This window comes from Mytilus trossulus, chromosome 14 (assembly GCF_036588685.1).
Source record: "Mytilus trossulus isolate FHL-02 chromosome 14, PNRI_Mtr1.1.1.hap1, whole genome shotgun sequence".
NCBI lineage: Eukaryota > Metazoa > Mollusca > Bivalvia > Mytilida > Mytilidae > Mytilus > Mytilus trossulus.
The window spans coordinates 31,821,271-31,843,418 of record NC_086386.1 but is presented as its reverse complement, the minus strand read 5'-3'; the positions used below and the strand labels follow the sequence as shown (position 1 = coordinate 31,843,418).

The window sequence follows — 22,148 nt, the reverse complement described above, 5'->3', positions numbered from 1 at the left end:
CATATGATCTTTACACCTGACAAACTACGGTTTAACCTGAACGAATTATTTTCATTTATGTGTACAATGCTTTATGAAAACAAAAATGACACTTTGAAAAATGAGTATAAACATTGTCAATTATGATTTTTAAAAACGTTTTTCTTCATTTTACCGTCACGCAAACATGTGAAAACATTATAGTATAAACATAATTTATATGTAATTTTCCACGCTATTAGGTTTGGGTAGGTCAGTCTGAAAGGAGTGATAAAACAAACTAATTCATTCAAAACAAAGACTTATTTAGTTAAAAGTAGACAAAATGGTCAAACAATATAATTATGTATAAAAGACATTAAATCAAAAATCATTTCAACCCTTTACAGTTTGTAACCTTTCTGCACAATTACATTTGAAAGGGTTATTTTGTATGTTAGAAATAATTAAATCATAATGCGTTTCAAAGAAGAATACAGATATGTATATCAATACCGAAAGTACATGAAACACATCTTGACAGGTTAATATCAAACACTCCCAGTCTAAGCTTAACGGGAACTCACGATCACTCACGATCTGAGATTAACGGGAACTTACGATCATTACCTTTACGAGTTAAATGGTAATTGATACGTTTAGACCAAAACTCAAGATAACCATGAGCATATGCAATGTAAAATATGCCAACTACAATTATAATATTTGTATCGTACACAAGAACAAACAGTAGTATACCGAAATATTATACTGTTTTTAAAAATAATTGGAAAACCATTTTTAATAAACAAACGAACATATATTCAAACATTTTTGTTTTATTTCAGATAAACCTACTTGAAGGAAAGAGGAGTCTTCATATAAATATATTGTTGAGACAATTTAAAATGCCAAGTGATGAAATCGTACAGTTAATACATGAAGGTGCTAGCGACAAAATAGGTGCAGAAAAACTCAGAAATCTTCTTAAAATTCTTCCATATGAGGATGAAGTAAGTTTTGTTATAATGATTTTCCTTATTTACGATATCAATTGCAATTGATTATTACTTTATTGCAAACTAATTTATCCTATTGTAAAATAATTGAAAGACTTTTTGTACATTAACTGGAATACTGTAAAGTTCATATTTCTGTTTCACATATTGTAATAAAATGCATTTAACTTATATATATATATGGCATAACATTGGAGAAAACACATTTAAGTAACATTGAGTAAAGACAAAATAAAGACCAATTATTGCTATTTAGAAGAGGGACGAAAGATACCAAAGGGACAGTCAAACTCATAAATCTAAAACAAACTGACAACGCCATGGCTAAAAATGAAAAAGACAAACAGAAAAACAATAGTACACATGACACAACATAGAAAACTAAAGAATAAACAACACGAACCCCACTAAAAACTAGGGGTGATCTCAGGTGCTCCGGAAGGGTAAGCAGATCCTGCTCCACATGCGGCACCCGTCGTGTTGCTTATGTGATTACAAATCCGGTAAATAGTCTAATTCGGTAGGTCAAATTCATGAAAGGGATGGGGATTGTAGTTACGACGTAAGGAACATATCCGATATCATTTGTGAAATTTACCTTACCTGCTTCATAATATTATTTGACTTTTATGAAGGTTGAGAAGCTGAAGACATTTGATGGTGACAAAAGTAAACTTGGTGGTGCAGAGAAATTCCTAGTTAGTCTACTAACCATACCATAGTAAGTACTAAATATATAGTCTACTTACCATACCATAGTAAGTACAAAATATATAGTCTACTTACCATACCATAGTAAGTACAAAATATATAGTCTACTTACCATACCATAGTAAGTACAAAATATATAGTCTACTTACCATACCATAGTAAGTACAAAATAAATAGTCTACTTACCATACCATAGTAAGTACAAAATATATAGTCTACTAACCATACCATAGTAAGTACAAAATATATAGTCTACTTACCATACCATAGTAAGTACAAAATATATATCTTCATCAATCATCGTTTAAATAATTTGAATTTTATGCAACTGTCATAGAAGTGAGAGGTTTAGCTACCTATAAAACAAGATTTTTTACACCATTGTTTACGGATGAAAATGTCTGAGTCAGAATACCAAGTCAGAAATATGACAGTTGATGTCCATTCGTTTGATGTGTTTTATCGTTTGATTTTACCATTTAAATAGGGACTTTCCGTTATGATATTTTCTCAGAGTTCGGCAAATTTGTGATTTGACTTTTTATCAGACCCTAACTATGCAGTTTCTTTTCAAAATTTGATGCCTTAAAAATGAAGGAAGTCTCTTTCTGTTGCAGTTATAAATCCAGAATAGAAGGTTTTGCTGTTAAAGAGGAATTCAATACAAACATGGACTGGATAAAACCTGCCATAGAGGCAGTGATAGCAGCAGCAAAAGGTACAGGTCATTTATGTACATTTAGTGATGATATACTAGAATATGTTTTCTGATTGTCTATACCATTTTAAATACCACTTTAGTAATTCATTAATTGAAGTAGTTTTTGTTTTAAGCTGTCTATGAAGTGATGATTTGATAGATAGGTCTATCCAAAAAGTATATATGTGATGATTTTTGTGAGAACTTCTTGAACTTTGCTCAATGTAATTAGCCTATGGATGAGAACATAGAGCATCAATTTTCCTTTTTTCACTTCACTGACAACTGTGATGTATCTTCGGCGACTTAAAAACAAAACAACAGTTCAAACCACACAGGTAAAAAAACAGGTATAAACAAATGTTGATATATACATGAAATACACATTAATGTAGTTCCTTAAAAGTTAAACTAGTTTCTTTGATGACGTTGTATATATTTATGTAAAGTATTAGTCATTATGATAATTTTTTCTCTCAATATAAGTACATTCTAATAAATTTTTACCGGCTACTCTTAAAATTTTGCGCTATGAAATTTAGACTAACACATACGTTTATAAGGTGTAGATTCAGGGTGGGAGTTTATTTGTTATGCAGTCTCAATAACTTAGATTCCCTTACAAAGTTAACACTTCAACGGTATTAAAGCCATAAGGCAAATGTCAGATAAAGTTGAAGGTTTTGAGGCTGCTATTGAAAAACAATTTGTCACAAATAATTGGACAAGTTCAATTTTTCAAACCAATGAATCATATGATGACTTATCAATTCATGATGTTTGATCCTGTTTGATTTAAAGATAGTATAAGTTAATACACGAAGAACCCATGGATACACTGTCGATGGCAATCACAATATGTGTTGCCGTTTATGTCAAATCATTTGAGTTGTATCTTATTATTTTCTAATGTAAAAATTTAAAAGCTTAACATTTATATATATCTAGTTTTGCACTTTTTGACTTTTCATCGATTGTTTTACAAGTGAGAGGTTTAGCTAGCTTTAAAATCTGGTTTAATCCACCATTTTCTACAAAAGAAAATTCCTTGACCAAATCAGGGATATGACAGTTGTTATTCATTTGTTTAACCTTATCATTTTGCCATTTGATAAGGGATTTTCCTTTTTGAATTGTCCTCGGAGTTCATTTTTTTTGTGATTTTGTTTTTTGAAAAGTAGCTTGCATAAGTTTAATACGTAAGGTTAGTCAAGTCATGTTACTTATTAAACATTTTTCCCTTTGAAAAACAGAGTAATATCATAATTAAGTCCTTACCAATACAAACGTATTTTAAGTAATGTATCCACTGATTAAATATTGACTTATTCACACATTTTCCAAATATTATTTATTATTTGGATTATAACTTTCAGAAATCAAAGAGAACAGTCATCTTCACGAACTGCTATATTTGGTACTGATTGCTGGAAACTACTTAAATAATGTAAGTTTATATAAAGACTTAAGTTGAACCGATTTAATACTGTTACTATATATTGGTGTTATTGCTTGATACACTGGACACTGAGCAGGATTGAAACATATGGTATGGCGTTCATGATCACTGAACTATTATATAAATTTGTTTAGGGGCCAGCTGATGGACGCCTCCGGGTGCGGAAATTTCTCGCTGCATTGGCCTGTTGGTGGCCTTCTGCTGTTGACTGTTCTATGGCCAGGTTGTTCGTCTCTTTGACACATTCCCGATTTTATTGGAAAGTATACAAGAAATCTTTCTGTAATATAAAACATTTATTAAACAAAACAAAATAAAATAGTGAATCAATTTAATTATTACATCATATTAACTAGGATATGAATAAGCTAACATTCTCATTTCATAACATGATAAACCTTTAAACAACAACAAATGTGAGTTATTGTTTCTTATATCAGAGATTTGAATATCAAATTGTTAAACTTTTAAGTTTACAATTTGTGAATTAAATATACAAACATACAATATTTGTCTTACTCTTTAAAGCGGTGCCTAACCTTGGTTAAATGTTATTAACTTATCTTTGTTCTTAGTTATGAAACGCTGCCAGTTTGAACGAATTAATGCTATTGAAGTACATAATATGTTTTAATACTTTGAAATATTTATACACTAAGTCGTGTAATGGTTGTTATTATACCCAATCATATCATACCTAAATATTTGCTGTAAGGATTATGGGACCTAGCCTTCAGTCAAACTGGTACTTGATTAACATTTAGTTCAATTGGTTACTGTAATGTTAATACAGAATGTTCACTATAATCCATTTATTTTGTTGATAATAATTTACAGCTAATGATAAAAATCGTTACGTATATCACGAATAACACTTTGTTCTTGTGTAATGATAAAATTGGTCAAGTGTTTATAGATCTACAAATAAATTCATCTTAATATAGTCCTGTGTCAGTGCTTTAAATGTTATTGAGTTTAATACAACAGAGCAAGAGTACAAACATTAAATTAGAGACAACAAATTACAAAACGACAGTATTGAGACATTAAACATCAAAATCAAATGGTAGAATCGAAAATTGCACAATAAAACAAATGTACATGTAAACTAGAAACGTGTTTCTTCAAAGAGCCCTCTGCGGCCATGTTCAGTCATTTGTCATCACGTTTCAAAAAGAATATTGAAATTTTCTTTTTTCTTTTAATGAATACTGAATACTTTATACATATTTTTTATGTTTCAGGGTAACTATGCTGGTGATGCTGCAGGATTCAAATTGTCTTCTCTCATAAAGTTAACAGAAACTAGAGCAAATAAACCTAGAATGAACCTTCTTCATTATGTCATTTTGGTAAGTATTATAGCTATTTGAATAAGTATACACGACTACCTGTTGCACATTGTTTTGAACCTAACATGCTTACTTTTCAATATTGCCCAGTTTCTTAACTTCCTTTATTGATATACAAAGTATACTTAATTTCATGAGTAAATCATATATTTATTTATGCTTTAACTGCAACAAAAAGTCGTTTTTCCTTAATTTATTTCCTGTTCTGTTTTATATTTTTCAGCAAGCGGATGAGAAAAATCCAGATTTGCTTAAGTTTCCTGATGAAATGAGATATTTAAAAGATGCCTCTCAGTAAGTGTACTTTACTTGACCTTTACTGACCTTGGAATGTAATTAATGCTGAGCACACACCTATCATAATAAAAAAGACTTGTTAATTTATTTCCAAGTTTGTATGTTCTTTGACCTTCAGATGAACCAAATAACAAATTTGTTCTGTTATAAAAAAGGATGTATTTTAGTAAATAATCTTTTCTTATGGATGTTTAATATAAGATTTGTATTTATTTTTATGTCATGCCTAAAAAAAAGGCTATTAACAGATTTATAATTGCATAGAGACAGTAAAAAAGGCATTGTACTGAATAATTGATTATAGATATAGCAAAAGCATGTGGCTTTAGGAAATTTACTCTATTATTTCTCCTTATACCATCAAAACATAGTAAATTTTGTATTTTAATCATGTCTATGGTGTCTAACTCACTTCTAGTTAGTCAATGAAGTTGGACAACACAACAAAGGTTTATATTTTATGTTCATCATTCATGAATATATCTAGAAACATTGATTGATAACGAACTGATTTTTTTTCAGGGCATCACTTGAAAATGTTACATCTGATATAAAAGGTCTTCATGATAAAATCACTATGCTATCAATGCAAGCTGAAACTATTGGGGCTGATTTCCAAAAACAGATGTCAGATTTCTTACAAGTAAGACATTTTTTTCCAATGATTTTTATATTCACATTACATGGTGTATTATAGACGGTCATTGTTGTTATTTTTATAATTCCTTTTTTAACTATAAATGTTACCTGATGCTCTTCAGAATATATCATCATGTTTTTAACTTTTGGTGTTTGTTCTTTGCAGTTTGCAAAAGATGATCTATCTGAACTCCAAGAAGATCTAAAAGACATAGAAAGTCTAAAGTTAGAACTGGCAGACTTTTTCTGTGAGGATTCGTCTTCCTTTAAATTGGAAGAATGTTTTTCTGTCCTCAACACATTCTGTACCAGATTCAAGAAAGCAATAACAGTAAGTTTACTTAAGACAAGAAATGAAAATTGATAAAACAAAAACAAAAAACTCAATAAAGATACCAGGCAGGTAAATTGGTACTCAAGTCGAGCGTTACATACGAGTTATCAGTGTTGCACAAAGCAAAAGGAATGGGAGGCTTAATCATACACGTATTATAGAACATTAAAAACCGAAAATTGTGCCATATTCGACTAAGGCAATCTATAATAAACTATTTTTAACCATGAAACTGAAATAAGATTAAGTTAAGAAAAAAGGAATCTACATTCGAACTTTTCATCTGCTTCTGAGCTTAATAATGTTTCCGAGATGAAACTTGTTTTGGGGATTGGTATTTTATAAAGACGTTTTCACGAACACCAATACCAGAAAAGCAATTAATCGACTTTTTCTGTCTTTGAATTCATTTGAGATGTTCTTCTTTTTATAAACTGTCCTATGACTATATTGATATGTTGTCTATATTATTGTGAATGTGAACTTTCTATTGTCCCCTGCAACAGTGCAATAAGAGAAGGTGCACACATAACATGCAATACCAAACCATTCTAAAATAACTTAACATTATTTTCTTTAATATGCTAAAAGTATTAAAACCCATATGAATTAAACAATACGACATAACACCCTTTCACAGAAATTGAGTTTAAGTCCTGATTTATTTTCAATGATTACTTTTCTAGGAAAATGACCATAGGAAAAAAGTTGAAGAGAAGCAAAAAGAACGACAGAGACTACAAGAAATTGAGAGAAAGAAACAATTGCAAGGTATGTTTGATGATTAAATGTTAAGGTAAATAAAGGCAACAGTAGTATACAGCTGTTCAAAACTCATAAATCCATGGAAAAAAAACAAAATCGGGGTAACAAACCAAAACCGAGCGAAACGCATTAAATATCAGAGGAGAACAACGACACAACGACACAACACACACTGAAACGGACCAAGCTTCAAACAAAACACCACGAGAATAACAAATATAACATGAAAACCAAATACATGAATTTGGGATAGACAAGTACCGTGCCACGTCTTAACTCAATATCTCAAATAATTAAGTTACACCTGATGTATACCTTGATATGATAGCAGATACTGGAACTAATTGAGTTTAAAAAAAAGATGTGGCATGATTGCCAATGAAACCACTCTCCACATGAGACCAAAATGGCACATACATTAACAACTATAGGTCAACGTATGACCTTCAACAATGAGCAAAGCCCTTACCGAATAGTTGGTACACTTTTGAAAAAGTACCCAGAATTAATGCATAAGATTCTGAAACATCAAATTGTACATTAGCATGCAAAAAACCACTTAATATACAGCATAATAATAATTATAACTTACGAAATAAAAATGAGAAAAAGTGCTTCTCTTCTGGTTATGCAGTCTAATAAAGACGTATCATTGATTAAACTGGAAGATATGTATAAATATTTTTTTCGTAAAGTATGTTTAAAGCACACACAATGTCATTGAACAAATACCAAACATTTTCACATATTTACATGGTTAACAGAGAATCTCATGCTACAAAACGTTTTTTTTTTATATTTGAATATTAAAAGGTGAAAGTATGTAACATTTTTATGTAGTAAGCCATTATTACAAGGTAGAACAAAGTCCGGATTTGAACAGTTTTTATTTACTTCCAGATGAAATAGAAGCTCCTCCTGAACAAAAAATAGATCATGGATCTGAAAATATAGTTGATCTACTGCTAGCTGATGTAAGGAGCGGATTTGCGAGTAGAAGATCTGGAGAAAGTAGTTTCTCTGTTACCAGAGTCAAAAAAGTAAACTTGGATTCTAATGAAAACATTACAAGTGCTGACGCAAAATCTGGTTTTGTTCGTCAAGGTTATGGAAGACGAAGCACGAGACGCCGAAAACCCGATTCCGACGATAATGCTGATTCAGAAAGTACATGTAGTAGTTTGGAAGATGCTATGGAAACAGATAGAAAACGTGTTTTACAAGGTTCACATGATACATTGCTTGATATTCTATCTCAATCCGACAGCAGGACATCAGAACCACAATTTGAACGATATCCGAGTTTACGCAAGAAACGTAAAGATAGGACAGAAAAACGAAGTGTTATTGAAGTTTATGGTGATAGAGAAAGGGCACCTTCTCCTGCTGTTGATAGTAACTCGAATGTTTCTATTCCTACTCGTCCAGCTCGGTCTAAAACATCTTCATTGGAGCGACCGAAATCCGCGGAGTTTAATATTGACTATCCAAGTCCGTCTGTACGTAATATTGACTATCCAAGTTCGTCTGTACGTAGAGTGAAAAGTATGAATGATAAGCGTGAAACGGAAAAAACAATTGTAGAAAAAGACAGTTCTGTAGATGCAAATAATTCAAGTGAAAGTGAAGATTTAGTTGAAAGACTAAGGAGAAAGTTTATAAGAAAACCAACTAATTCACCGAACACAACACCAACAACACCTATTCGTGATCATCATGTTAGCGACAATTCTCCATCTGATGAAACACGACAAAGATGGAGAAGTGGCATACCATCAGATTTACAAACAATAGACGAAAAGTCGAGGCTTCAGTCTCCGAGTAAAAAAATGTTTAGCACACCAGCAAGGAATTCACGTGAAGAAATGGAACGTCGTGTTAGTCAAACTTTAGATCCTAAAGAGCTGCAAAAAACGTTAGAAAAAGTCGATCAAACTACAGTTGGGCAATCACATGATACCAACGCTAATGATCCGAGGATATCGGTTTCTGTTCGGAAACAAATGAATCATCGATGGAAGAGTGATCTTGGAAAATCTGGAATAGATGAAGTGCTTAAAACAATTGAAGATAAGGAAAAACAACAACAAATGACTACTCAGGACGATTCGTGTATAGTTATACCGAAATCAGATACGAAGTTCGAAGAAACTCTGCAAGATAGACGGAAACAACGCAGACAACGATCACAATTAGATATGGATGATGTTCACGCAGCATTGCATAAAATCCGTACTGACGAGGAGCCTGGATCTTCTCCTTCTCATACTACTGTAGTAACTGCACAGAGTTCATCAACTGAGAGGGAATGTTCACCTCCGCCTCCAATACCACCACGGTCGCCATTTAAAGAAAATAGTGAGTCTGATTCGTCATCACCAGCCCAAAAATCAAACAAGAGCAAAGCTGCAAAATTAGCAGCAAGACGAAAATTTAATCACAAACGTTTTGGTGATAAGGATAGACCGGCTTCTACCGGGGGAAATAATCGTTGTAAAAGTGATGTTCATAAAGAAGAGGTAGATCAGGCATTAAGGGACTTGAAGAATGGCATGAGCAGATCAAAATCTTATGACGAATCAGTTGCTAGGAAGGTCAGTAATCAAAATGGAACTGTTGTCAATGGTGATGTATCACCTTCGCAACAGAAATCGTTTCGAGGTAGTCTCGTTCGTCTTGGATCAGACAGTCGTCGACATGGTGTATATATTGCAAGTAGTGATAGTGACAGCGAAATTCCACCTTACGGTGCTTCATCTCCGAAACGACCTTCTAGTACTAAAAGTGATAGTCCAAAAAGCGACAGTCGGTTATCAATTAAATCGACGAGTACTTCTACCGAAACATTACGCTGTGATACACCGTTTAGTGATAATGAATCGCCTGTACAGAATCGTAAAAACTCGACAAGCAAAAGTCAAGACTTACTGGATAGAGATGACATTCAAAAACCAATATCAAAAGATTTCAACCAACCTTTTGTTCAACCTAGAAACAATAAAAGAGCCGTAAGTCTAGTTGAAGGTTCAGAAATTCATTATGCAGTTACAAATCATGAATCTAAACCGAGTGATATTGATCAATCACCAGCTTCTATGATAAAACAATGGAGACAGAAAAGGAAAAACGAACGACAAAGTGTATATGACAACGTCCAAGAACACGAAGGGCCAACATCTCCAAGAAACAAAAACTTTAACAATCTTAATGAAACTAATATGTCAACAAGTCCGAGAACAGGGATTATTATTAATGATGTAGGATCGAGATGTAGTTATGCTAGTAGTAGCGACAGTGCAAGAGATGAAGGATTTGAAACTATGTCGGGAACTGTTTCACAAAGGACATCAATGAGTAGTACATTAGAGTCTGAATTCACACCAACTTTTTCTCGCAAAATATTTAATAACATGAAGTCTGATCAGAATGAGAAGACCAACATAATAGAAAGTTTAAGACCGCCTTCACAAGAAATAGTAGTAGCACGTGGTCATAAACAAACAGAACAAAAAATCAGAAAACAACGAACGGAATCATGGACTGAGCAGGTGGCGGCAACAACTACAGCAAATATAGACAAAGATTCCTCACTTGATTCATCAATGGAATATTCTGTTGCATCACCCGACAGTGGGCATGGAACATTTAAAGAGGATGTATGGAGTGAAAATATGGACCTTGAGGCAACACTAAGAGTGGGGTCTCCAGCACCGTCTGTTGAAAGTCCTCGATCTACTACTGGTAAAAAATCACAGGCTCCTCTTGCAACAGCCGAAAAGTCTTACAACTTATCAGGGAAGAAAAAATCAGTTCCAAGTTACATGCGTGACACAACAAGCAGTACAAAGAGGGTAGATCGTAATAGTACAACACCGGTTGATACAAATAAAAGGAAAAGTACAACTCCATCACGTACATCGAATCTCAATCGAACAAAGACTGATTCAAATACAAGTATTACCTCTGCAGTATCAGAGACTAGCACCAAAGTCGGGAACAAAACGCCCAATAAACGATCATCAACAGGTGTTGGGAGTACACCAAACTCTCGATCAACAACACCACATCCACCAGCTCGATCAACTACACCTCATCTTTCTGTGTCTCGATCAACCACACCTCATCCAGTGTCTCGACCAATAACACCACGTGTATCAAATTTAACAACAAAGACAAAAGGGCCTATTGCCATTACTTCACATCCATCAGGGTTTAATCGAACTCAGTCTCTGCGGCTGCCGAAGAAAACAAGACCATCGATGGGAGATTCTCCTGAAACCACTAGTCCAGCAGGGTCTAGACCATCTTCAGCGACATCTAAGTCATCATCAGGTCGAAGTGGATTCATGTCTGGAACGGCTTCATCAAAAGCAAGATTGGATGGCACGACATCTCCAGCACCAAACCCTCCCCCACGTACTACATCTGTAGCTTCGGGAAGAACCACTCCTACGTCAGTTAGAAAATCACCGGCAGCATCCACAAAATCGACCCCAGCTCCCTCTCCTCTGACACGACATGGAAGCTTACGATTCCCCGCTCCATCTGCCGCCAAACTAGTGTATGCTGATACACCTGCAGATAGTGATAAAGCTGACGGGAAAACTAAATCCTTTAGAAGTAAAATTGGCGGGAATAAGGTCAAACCAGAATCCCCAACAAAATTAGCAACTGTAACAGAACAGGTTTCTCAAGAACAAGAAACTGCACAGTCACAAGAGAAAGAAAAAACAGGTTCCTCTATCAAACGCATTGTTAACAAAACAAAAGATAAAATCCTACCCAAAAGGTCTACAGATTCAGCGAAAAAGGACTTAACTGACAAAAAGAAGACTTTGAAAAAATGAAATCCTAGCAAATAAACATATGGAAAAAAATCGTCCATACTCAAACAAACAAAAGAATTCTTTTGTTTACAGCTCCTTGAACACATCTCAAATTCAACAACTGTTCAAAGAACGAAGCACGCCGAGGAAGAATGAGACGAAGTATGTGAGAACTTTCGGAATCGGTAGTGTGACTATATGATGTGAGAACTTTCGGAATCGGTAGTGTGACTAAATGATGTAACGACGGACAGCTTTCTTTGGAGAATGTTGTTACGCCTTGCTGTGATATGATTGACTTGTACAACCCGATCAGGTGCCAAATGATATTGACAGTTATTTCACATGATTGACTAATACAATTTGTATTAATTGTAACCCATTGAAATGTATAGTGCTCGAAAAACATCGAATAACTTTTATGAAATGTCTGGTTTTCATTGTCAGTAGATTTCATGACTTATTCTAGTCTCATTTCAACTGTGACACAAAAAAGTTGTATTGAAGATGCATGTGTTGCATTATCACGCTATATGTACACAAAACATATCGTATAAACATATATTTAATATTTCTATTTAAAACAACGCATTTTTTTAATTTTTTTTTAATATTTCGGATAATTGTTTATATCAGATAAAATCTGTAATAATGGATGTATTTATCAAATGGTTTGAAATTAATGGGAATAAATATATCCTGGACTCTTAACATAATGTGAAGAGGTTGGGAATGACCTAGGCTTAACATATAGTGAAAGTGATTAGGAATGTTCTTCCTTCAGTACATAAGGTTTGGTAGACAACCCAGTAATCACTTCGCTAGGAATTTTATTTTTTTGACACAATCCTTTACGGATAAGTATTAGCTGCTTAGCTTTTAGTTAATAGATAAGCTATAGTGTAACTTTTGGTAACTTAACCGAATGTTTCAATTTGAATTTCTAAGGTAGAATCTACGGTTTCAATTACTTTAGACAACGTAACATTTGAATTCCTAGGTTTTTTTTCGAACAACTTCTTGCCTTCAGTGATTGGCTAGTATACCAATGTTGATATTGTTAGGACATTTTGAGCGGGTCTCAATATAAAATATTTTTTAGTAGATTTTAAGCGACAGCTTATCTGTTAAAATATCACCTTACTATGCAAACCAGTTTTTGATTGATATTTTTTCATATATTATATATATTTTCTACATTTTTATTTCTTTAATGGAATCATGTCACCTTTTTCACTCTGTCAAGCTAGAAAATATATATTTTGCACATTAAATATCATTTTCCAAGATAAATATAAACAGTCCATTCGATAAGATATCATATTTCACATGTCAAATTCAGATGAATTTTGAATCACAATATATTACTACTCAATGGGTCTACTAATTGTGGTTTTATGTTAGGAATATGCATTTTATAAAATATTCGTCCATTTTTTATAATACCCATAAGCACATATTTACATATTAACAGATATTTGTAGATTTTGTACATTATTATGTATATCATTTGTATATTGCCTTAATTAATTATTTGTTATACTTGTTATGTGTTAACGTGTTTAATATATAAATACAAAATTAAACTATATTCATAAATTTACTACGTTTTCCTTTACATTTTTTTTTCTTCATTTTATGTAGCTGCTACTGAACCTTTAAAGTGGTACCTAACACTACAGGGAGATAACTCTGTTGAGTTGTGTTGTAAAAGAAATATTAAGCTTTTCAATGATCAAAATCAGTGTTTGTCAAATTGCTATATAACCAGTGTAATATTTCTGACAAAACGCTTGGTTCAAATTTTTTGAACTTTTTATATATTTGTGAAAGGGTCAATGTAAATACTTTGTCAAAATTTTATGAAATTTAAACGAGCCAAATTAATTTAAGTGAAAGTGTTTTGTACCACCTTAAATACAAAAAGAAACGGTAGATACACTGTACACAATTACAAAATTAAAACGGCAATTTAGAATATCAACAGTATGCAAAACACTACATAGAAAACTGAAGACTGAGCAACATGAATATGTCCAAATAATAGGGGGGAGTCTCAGGTTCTCTAGAAATGTATGCAGATCTAGATTCTACTCCATAAAAACTATATGTATTTCATATCGTCAACGTTTTGCTTACTAAAAAGTATTACACTGAAATATTATCGAATGAATGCTCTGGTACTTAGCTTTAATTGTTACTATTAACGATATGTAATAAGAATGCCACATCACGGAATTGCTTGCATTCATCAAGACGTCAGGTGCCTCTATATATTGAAGTTTCTCTGAATTTTAGCTATATATGATGAGTTTTGTGTTCCGTGATGTATTTTATTGGTTTTTTTTTCTGTTCGCCTTTCCTCTTTTTTAAAATATGACACTTGGGGTATAACCGGTCATCAGCAGGGGCGGATCCAGCCATTTAAAAAAAAGGGGGGGTCCCAACCAGAGTAAAGGGGGTTCCAACTATATAATATCATTCAAATGCATTGGTCGTCAAAAAAAGGGGAGGTTCCAGCCAGAACCCCCCCTTTGGATCCGCCAATGATCAGATGTAATATAGCACCCCGATTATATTTGGCCGGAGTAAATACTGAACAAAGATGGAATATGTATCAACATACCTCCAGGTTTAGTTTTGTCTCAACCAAATTTTATGAAACTTGGACACGATGCTTATTACAACAAAACACTTATCAATTGAGTGACGTCACTTTACCGTTCTAAAGTTGTGCCCATTTACAAATTGAAAAATGTTGAATTTTCCGTTTCCGTTCTCGAGCTCAAATTCGCAATCAAACATTATGAAACTAAAACGAAATGCATATTACCACAAAATTTAGATAAGTTTTGAGTGGCGTCACTTTTACTGTTTTTGAGTTATGTCCCTTTTTTACTTTATAATACAAGCCGGACATCATATGTGTCCCATGTACACATTTTCTATTTATAAATAACTTATATGTGTATTTCCAAGTATATATAAGTTCCTTCTTTGCTGGAAAACCATTAATCTATCTCGGACTTTTCACTTGATAATGTTCCAATTAATGACTATTGATACTATATCAAAAGGATGGGTCCTATTAAAGGTGCTTCAACAATTCTCAAAGAAAAAGAATATGAAATTTAACTTTTAATGTCATTTTTCATATTTTAATTTCGTAATAAAAATTTCTCAGCTGATTTACATGCAGTGTTCAGCTCCAAAGAAACCATTAAACTGCGAAAATGCACTTTTTTATAAAAGCTTTAAGAAAAATGATTGCTTTTTAAAACTGCATAAAATGTATAGAAAATGTTCGTTCAATTACATGACTTTTTCTTTGAAGTATCTTTGTATGAGGTTGAGTTGCCTTTTAAGACACTAGAAGCCCGATTTCAGTCTGAAACGGCCATTTTGGTCTGATCACATCTTGATTGACTGGATTTACCGCTAGAGAAATTCGTCCAGATATTTCAGATCGTTTAGTCGCCGTTCAGATCGATAGCCTCATCAGGTAAATCAGTTCGTTAAGGCGTATCAAGACGGAAAAGACTGAATCGTCTAGCGGGTTGTTTAGACCCGTTAAGACCGTGTCAGACCAAAACAGACCATTGATACAAAATTAAGTTCAACATGTTCAGACCCTGTTTAGATCCGTTTAGTATACCGGTTTGATAACACGAGTTGCGCCCCTTCTACTCGATAATGCATTTTAGAGTAATTTGTATATATGGTTTTTTTTTATATTAGGATTTGTTTGAAGTATTATTTTGATTAATTACAAAGAAAAATTAAATCTTCTGTTGATTCTTTATTTCTTTTCTTGTTTTGTCGAGGAACTAATAAATTATTCGTCTATATATGTTGTTTATTTTTTAATAAATGTTAGTTTATATAAATGTATATTGGTAATTTAATGCAAGGACGTATGTTAATTGTATACACACCAGAATGTATGCCATAAACCTTAAAATGTTGTGAACACCGGTGAAAATGTTTTTCGTATTTGAAGATTAGTAACGGAAAATCCTAAACGTAACCTAAAAAAGTTAAGGATCCACAGAAATGCACCGGAGGCAAATTAACACATGCATATTTTGGTTTTATGTATGCCATTTGCTTTAATTCGTTTTCTGTTGATATATGTCCTAGTTAACCGTTGAAGCTGTTGCTTTTTGTTTGCATGTGTATTAATTTAGTGAGATTTACTCTATTTAAGTTGGAAAAAAATATTCCCGATATCCGGAAATTCGAAAAAAGACTTCTCGGATCCCGAAACCTGATCATCATACTGCATTCATTCAGTCTCTGTCGGGACAGTGTTAAAGTATCACCGTATAATATGCATTTTCTAATCCATATGATAGGTATACTGTACTTAGTATACATATGGCGTTAACTTAAACAAAATCTATTTTAGTTAAAATGGTTGAGTTCGATGGCACGTGCTAGTAATCAACCGGGTCAACAGGTAACAAAATCAATGATCCGTAACGTAAGAAAGTACATGCCTATTATATATTACAATTACTCTCATCATCATTCTTAATAGAAAGGTGCCGTAGGGCTAAACGTTAATAAAGAATTAATGAATTTGTGTATACACGTATTAGTGATGTCTGATCGTCAGTTTTTAATATACATGCTTATGTTTTCAAGATTTTAATTTGAGCAAAAAAACATGAACTGTTCGGAAGTTTGTTAAGTATTCAAAAGAAACTTTTCGCTTCTCTACTTATATAGTTTACAGAGTATTCCTTTAAATTATGTCAGTTAAATAAAGTAGTGTGTATTTGTATTCTATTTATTTTGCTAATTGTATCATTATAATATTCATTTTGTATTTCACTACTATATATACTTTAAGTTGTAGTGTGATTGATTGTTGGTTGTTAAAAGTCCAGTGGCAAATATTTCATGCATTTTCAGGACCAGTTGAAGACATATATGGAACTCGCCGGTGTAGTTTTCACGTGTTATAATAGATAAAAGAATAATTAATTTCTAAAATATCGAAACATAAAGGAGACAAGGCGCATGGAATACCCGCACTTATCAGTTCTTTTCTCTGTTTTGTCTTAAAAAAATAATGTTATTTTTTTTTTTATATGTTTATATAATTCACGATAACTGCGGTGTATACGTGCTGTCAGACGAAAGATAAATATGTGCCCTTTAAATGTCTTTTTTACCATGGATCGCTTGCTTTCGTCGTATTGAATGGAAGCTGCGCTCAAAGTAATAATTCTTTGGCGTATAACGACCAACCATGATGTGAACAATCTTCTAAAGATTAATTTTGAAATGTCTGACATTGTAAAGTTCGTCTACAGTAAAACTTGTAAAATGCATTTTTTTGTACAAAAAACACTTCATTTTGTTATAAAAATTTTAGTTCGAAAAAACCTTTTTTTCATACATTTTTTGTTCGATTTAAAGCCAATGTTATCATTAACTACGTTTCAATATTATTTTACAAATATTTTATTATATTCCATCCAAAATAAGAGACTAATTTTTCATGTTTTAAAAAATTAAGGTGTTGCAATACTTTTTTCCATGTGTATATATGTTTCTGCATGGGTGATTTGTACAGTTATATAAATACAGATTTAATGTTTTTACAAAATGCATTCATTTACACGTAATGAACGAATTTGGTAATTGTCTTTGTTTGTCGGGAATACACGTACTTGTAATAATTATCCATTCATTTGACTGTTTTCCCCCGAGGGCTAATCATAACCTATGCCATATGGCATGGAGAGATTAATAGAATAGTTTGAAAGGGTTTAAGCTATTATTTCGGGCGATATCTATTTGTGCCAAAAAGTAACTCATTTGCGCCACAACTTAATTGCGCCAATACTTCTTTGGCGCCACTTAATTTTCAAAACTATAGGTATCATTTGCGCCAATAAAATAATCATCTAATTGCGCCAATTTTTTTTTATTTATATAAAATAACTAAATGATTGACTTCCCTCCTTCTTTATCTGGGCTCGGGATCGGCAGTTTACCGACTGGCGGAGTTAAAGTCATTTTAATAACAAAAAGTATGCTGAATTAAAACGTTCACTTGTATAAATATACACAGTTACACCTTAAAATGTCTCTGTACATCATTTAAACTAAAGGCTGGTATTTGTACACTACCAACAATTTGACTAGCGTTTACATGTACATTAAATGCCGCTATAAAAACAGTACTTTTAGGAAACATTACTAATCAGTACATTAAATGCCGCTATATAAACAGTACTTTTAGGAAACATTACTAATCAGTACATTAAATGCCGCTATATAAACAGTACTTTTAGGAAACATCACTATTCAGTACATAAATTTTTATATCATTTTCAGTAATGTTGGGAAAAAGTTGATTACAGTACTGAAAATTACGGTCATTTTACAGTACTGAAAATTTCAGCCATTTTTCAGTACTGAAAATTTCAGCCATTTTTCAGTACTGAAAATTTCAGCCATTTTTCAGTACTGAAAATTTCAGCCATTTTTCAGTACTGAAAATTTCAGTCATTTTTCAGTACTGAAAATTTAAGTCATTTTACAGTACTGAAAATTCAATCATTTTACAGTACTGAAAATTCAATCATTTTTAAGTACAGAAAGTTGTAGTCAAATTCAAGACCTAATAAAAAAAACTCGGTTATGCTATCACAAGGGGCCCTATCACAAATATCATAAGCCCCAAGAGTGAGTTGGGAATAGAAATATGCTCACTTGGTCCTATTCCGACCGGCAGTAAAAAGCTTGTTAAAGTAGGGCGTCCGTCTGGCTGTGAAAGATGTATCAAGTTTGCAGCTACAGCTACGTCCTGTCAGAATGCATATATCGAGGTTTAATCCAATGCCTCAAGTAAAGAGAGTGACAAGATATCTGGATGTTAAGAACCCTTGCAACAACTCTTCTTGTTGCATGGCAAAATTTCTGTCCCTTTCTTATATACCTTTATTTTCCAGTGGAAGTCGAAATTCCCCCTGATCATCATCGGGATGGGCCTCTTTTATTACAAGACCTACTAGTACCTGTTGTATTTATTGTTAACTTGTTCTCAAGAACCATCGTGAAATATTTGCCACTGGACATAAAGCAATCAACGATCAATAAAAATTAATCAACAAATATCACAAGTTGTTTTGGGATAAAAACAAGAATTTTATTTTAAAACTCCATGGCTATATGTATTCTTTTATTTCAACACATTAATACATTAAAGAGGATTCTTTTGATGAACTTTATGACCACATTCTTTATGTGCCTGTTTAAGCCACGACTTCTCATTTTTGATTGTCGTTATTTGTTGTATGTCATAATTGGTGTTAATCAATGTTTTTGGCGTATACCAGTGCGGGTTTTTTTTCCTGACGATTAGTTTCGCTAGTTACCAAGATGACTTTTACAGCTTTCCATGCGCAATGATGTTTTCATTGTTGATTTGTGTGAAAGGCGGAAAAGGAGCTGTCATAAAAACAGTCAAATTCAATCACATTAGCAACAAATACAAAACTATCAGACAGGGGTCACCAATACAGTTTTTCAATATTAAGCAGTCAGCACCATACAAGAAGTTCTGAATAGCTGAATATTTGTTGTATGTCATAATTGGTGTTAATCAATGTTTTTGGCGTATACCAGTGCGGGTTTTTTTTCCTGACGATTAGTTTCGCTAGTTACCAAGATGACTTTTACAGCTTTCCATGCGCAATGATGTTTTCATTGTTGATTTGTGTGAAAGGCGGAAAAGGAGCTGTCATAAAAACAGTCAAATTCAATCACATTAGCAACAAATACAAAACTATCAGACAGGGGTCACCAATACAGTTTTTCAATATTAAGCAGTCAGCACCATACAAGAAGTTCTGAATAGCTCCGAGAAAAAAATAGATGTCATCTAGATGTAAAGCACAATGTCAGAACATCGTTCATCAAACTAAATGTATAACTACACAAAGACATATCATTCTATAACATGACTTTGTCCGACTTGGGACAGAGGTGCATATAAATATGGCGGGTTAAACCGATTTTGTCGACGTCTGACGTTGAACATTATGGTTATTTATATATTATCCTTGTTCTGTTGTTGTTAGTTGGGAGGCATACCACATCTTCTTGTTTTATTAATAGAACTAAATATGTAGATTATATATATGCAGTCGTCTATATTAAAACTGTTGCTCTTTCATACTTTCTTGTCGCACTTGAAATGCAATGACGTCTTTAATATAGTTCACGTTTCTCCTATAGTTAGAAAAGGTTCTTTTGATACCATGAAATTTTGTTATCAGTAATAATTTAAAAGTAATTCAAAAGAATAAGCACACGTTTCAAGATATTTTTATAACATTAACATTGGATCAAGTCAGGAACCTGTAGTCTAGTGGTTGTGGTTGGTTCATTTCGGTCATATTTATTGTTTGTAAATTGTTTTGTTATACATGTACATTAGGCAGTTAATATTCTGATATGAATTGTTTCATATTCATATTTCACATGTTTAAACCTTTTATAGCGACTTTACCTCACTCTATGAAGGTCATACAGTCGACTGCAATTGCGTATATCTACCTAAAACTTTGGTGAATTATTATAGTTGTATCATTGAAAATTATAACAACATTCCTTATTTTTACCAATACTGATATTTTCTATTCAACGGCAAGAAAATAGAACTTTGCTTCGTATTGTTCTTTGTGTGGTTTTTATATAGCATAAGAATTTTGACAGCAGTAGATTTTGAAAAAAAACTGGACTAATTTATTTTTATGGTAGTAAGGCAGAATCCAATTAAAAGCAACACTTCTACAAAAGATATTTCAGTCTATTACTAATTGGAGTCTTATTCGGTTTTCTTCATCTTTTACGTTACAAGTAAAAGAGTGTTCAATTGCAAAAAAATGATTTTTTTGTCCTTGACCTAAAGCACTTTCAAATTCACGGTTAGTGTAAAAGATCTAAACTACAGACAAATCTACTACCTATGAACCGATCTATCACATGATTTTTTTAATTGGAAATGAACACGAATCGAGTCTTTACAGGAATTTAACAGTAACTGAACATATTGTAGATAATATTATAGAAAGCAAATATGCCTTTTTTTTTGTCGTGAGCATGTTTTATACAACCTTTCTTTATTTCTTTCTTGTTCAAATTTCTTGGTCCACAACAATTAAAGTCAGTCCTGTAAGCTCTAACCAACAATGTCTCAGACAAATACAACTTATAAGATGCAACAAGAAAGCTCAAGCTGAAACGTTTCGCCTGCTTTTATATTCACGAATTATTTTATGCTGATAGACCAAGTTAAGAGTTTTAGTACAGGTGTCTAATACATCACACATTGTCAAAGATCCATGAAAATGAAGTCAATGTGAGATAAACCAATTTAAGTCAGAAAAACATGTATAGCTGACAATCATTATACACACGTAATATAGTTTTTCTATTGCTTATCTCATACAAGAAACAGCCAAAACAATGAAAATTACATATTGACCAATGAACCATGAAAAAATAAAGTCAAGGTGACTCGTCAGATGACCCCTGCTAGACAAGACATTTAAATCATAACATCATTTCATACACTATTTCTAGTTTTATCTACTAGTATTGCTAAAAGAAATAGACAAAAAAACTAAATTTAACTTTGACTAATGACCTGTGCAAATTAGACAAATAATAGTTCACAAGACACATAGAAAACTAATGACTTGCAACACGAATCCCACCATGGGTTTGATCTCGGGTGCTCCTGAAGGGTATGCTGATCCTGTTCCACATATAAATATAGCACCCATCCTGTTGCTCATGTTATTACAAACCCGGTAAATAGTCCAATTCGGTAGTTCACTAATAGGTAAGTGAGAAATTAACATAATAAAAATAGAAATTTGTTTTCAAGCAGTTGCTTGACAATGAAAATGAGGTCAAGGTCAACAGACATAATACAGACTTTCGTTATACATGTATAAGCCACAAGGTATGAAGCCTCCAGTTAAAGTCAATTACCATATAAAATATCAAGCTCAATACAAATAGCTTACGCCGTAGGATTGTTATCTGTATCTTTCGCATGT

At 32.7% G+C, this 22,148-nt stretch overlaps 1 protein-coding gene across 4 annotated transcripts in view; it reads left to right on the top strand.

Annotated features, from left to right (window-relative positions):
* The window catches only part of LOC134696535 (formin-J-like), a 102,197-nt gene extending 88,534 nt beyond the window's left edge, over nt 1-13,663 (top strand). For all 4 annotated transcript variants that reach the window (XM_063558377.1, XM_063558378.1, XM_063558380.1 and 1 more), the window contains 10 exons: nt 807-971; nt 1,613-1,698; nt 2,306-2,406; nt 3,765-3,835; nt 5,092-5,199; nt 5,423-5,493; nt 6,019-6,139; nt 6,302-6,466; nt 7,156-7,240; nt 8,135-13,663. In XM_063558377.1, the coding sequence (XP_063414447.1) occupies nt 807-971; nt 1,613-1,698; nt 2,306-2,406; nt 3,765-3,835; nt 5,092-5,199; nt 5,423-5,493; nt 6,019-6,139; nt 6,302-6,466; nt 7,156-7,240; nt 8,135-12,081 (4,920 nt within the window). In that variant the 3' untranslated portion in view covers nt 12,082-13,663. The remainder of the gene's footprint in view (nt 1-806; nt 972-1,612; nt 1,699-2,305; nt 2,407-3,764; nt 3,836-5,091; nt 5,200-5,422; nt 5,494-6,018; nt 6,140-6,301; nt 6,467-7,155; nt 7,241-8,134) is intronic.
* Nucleotides 13,664-22,148: the final 8,485 nt, after the last annotated feature.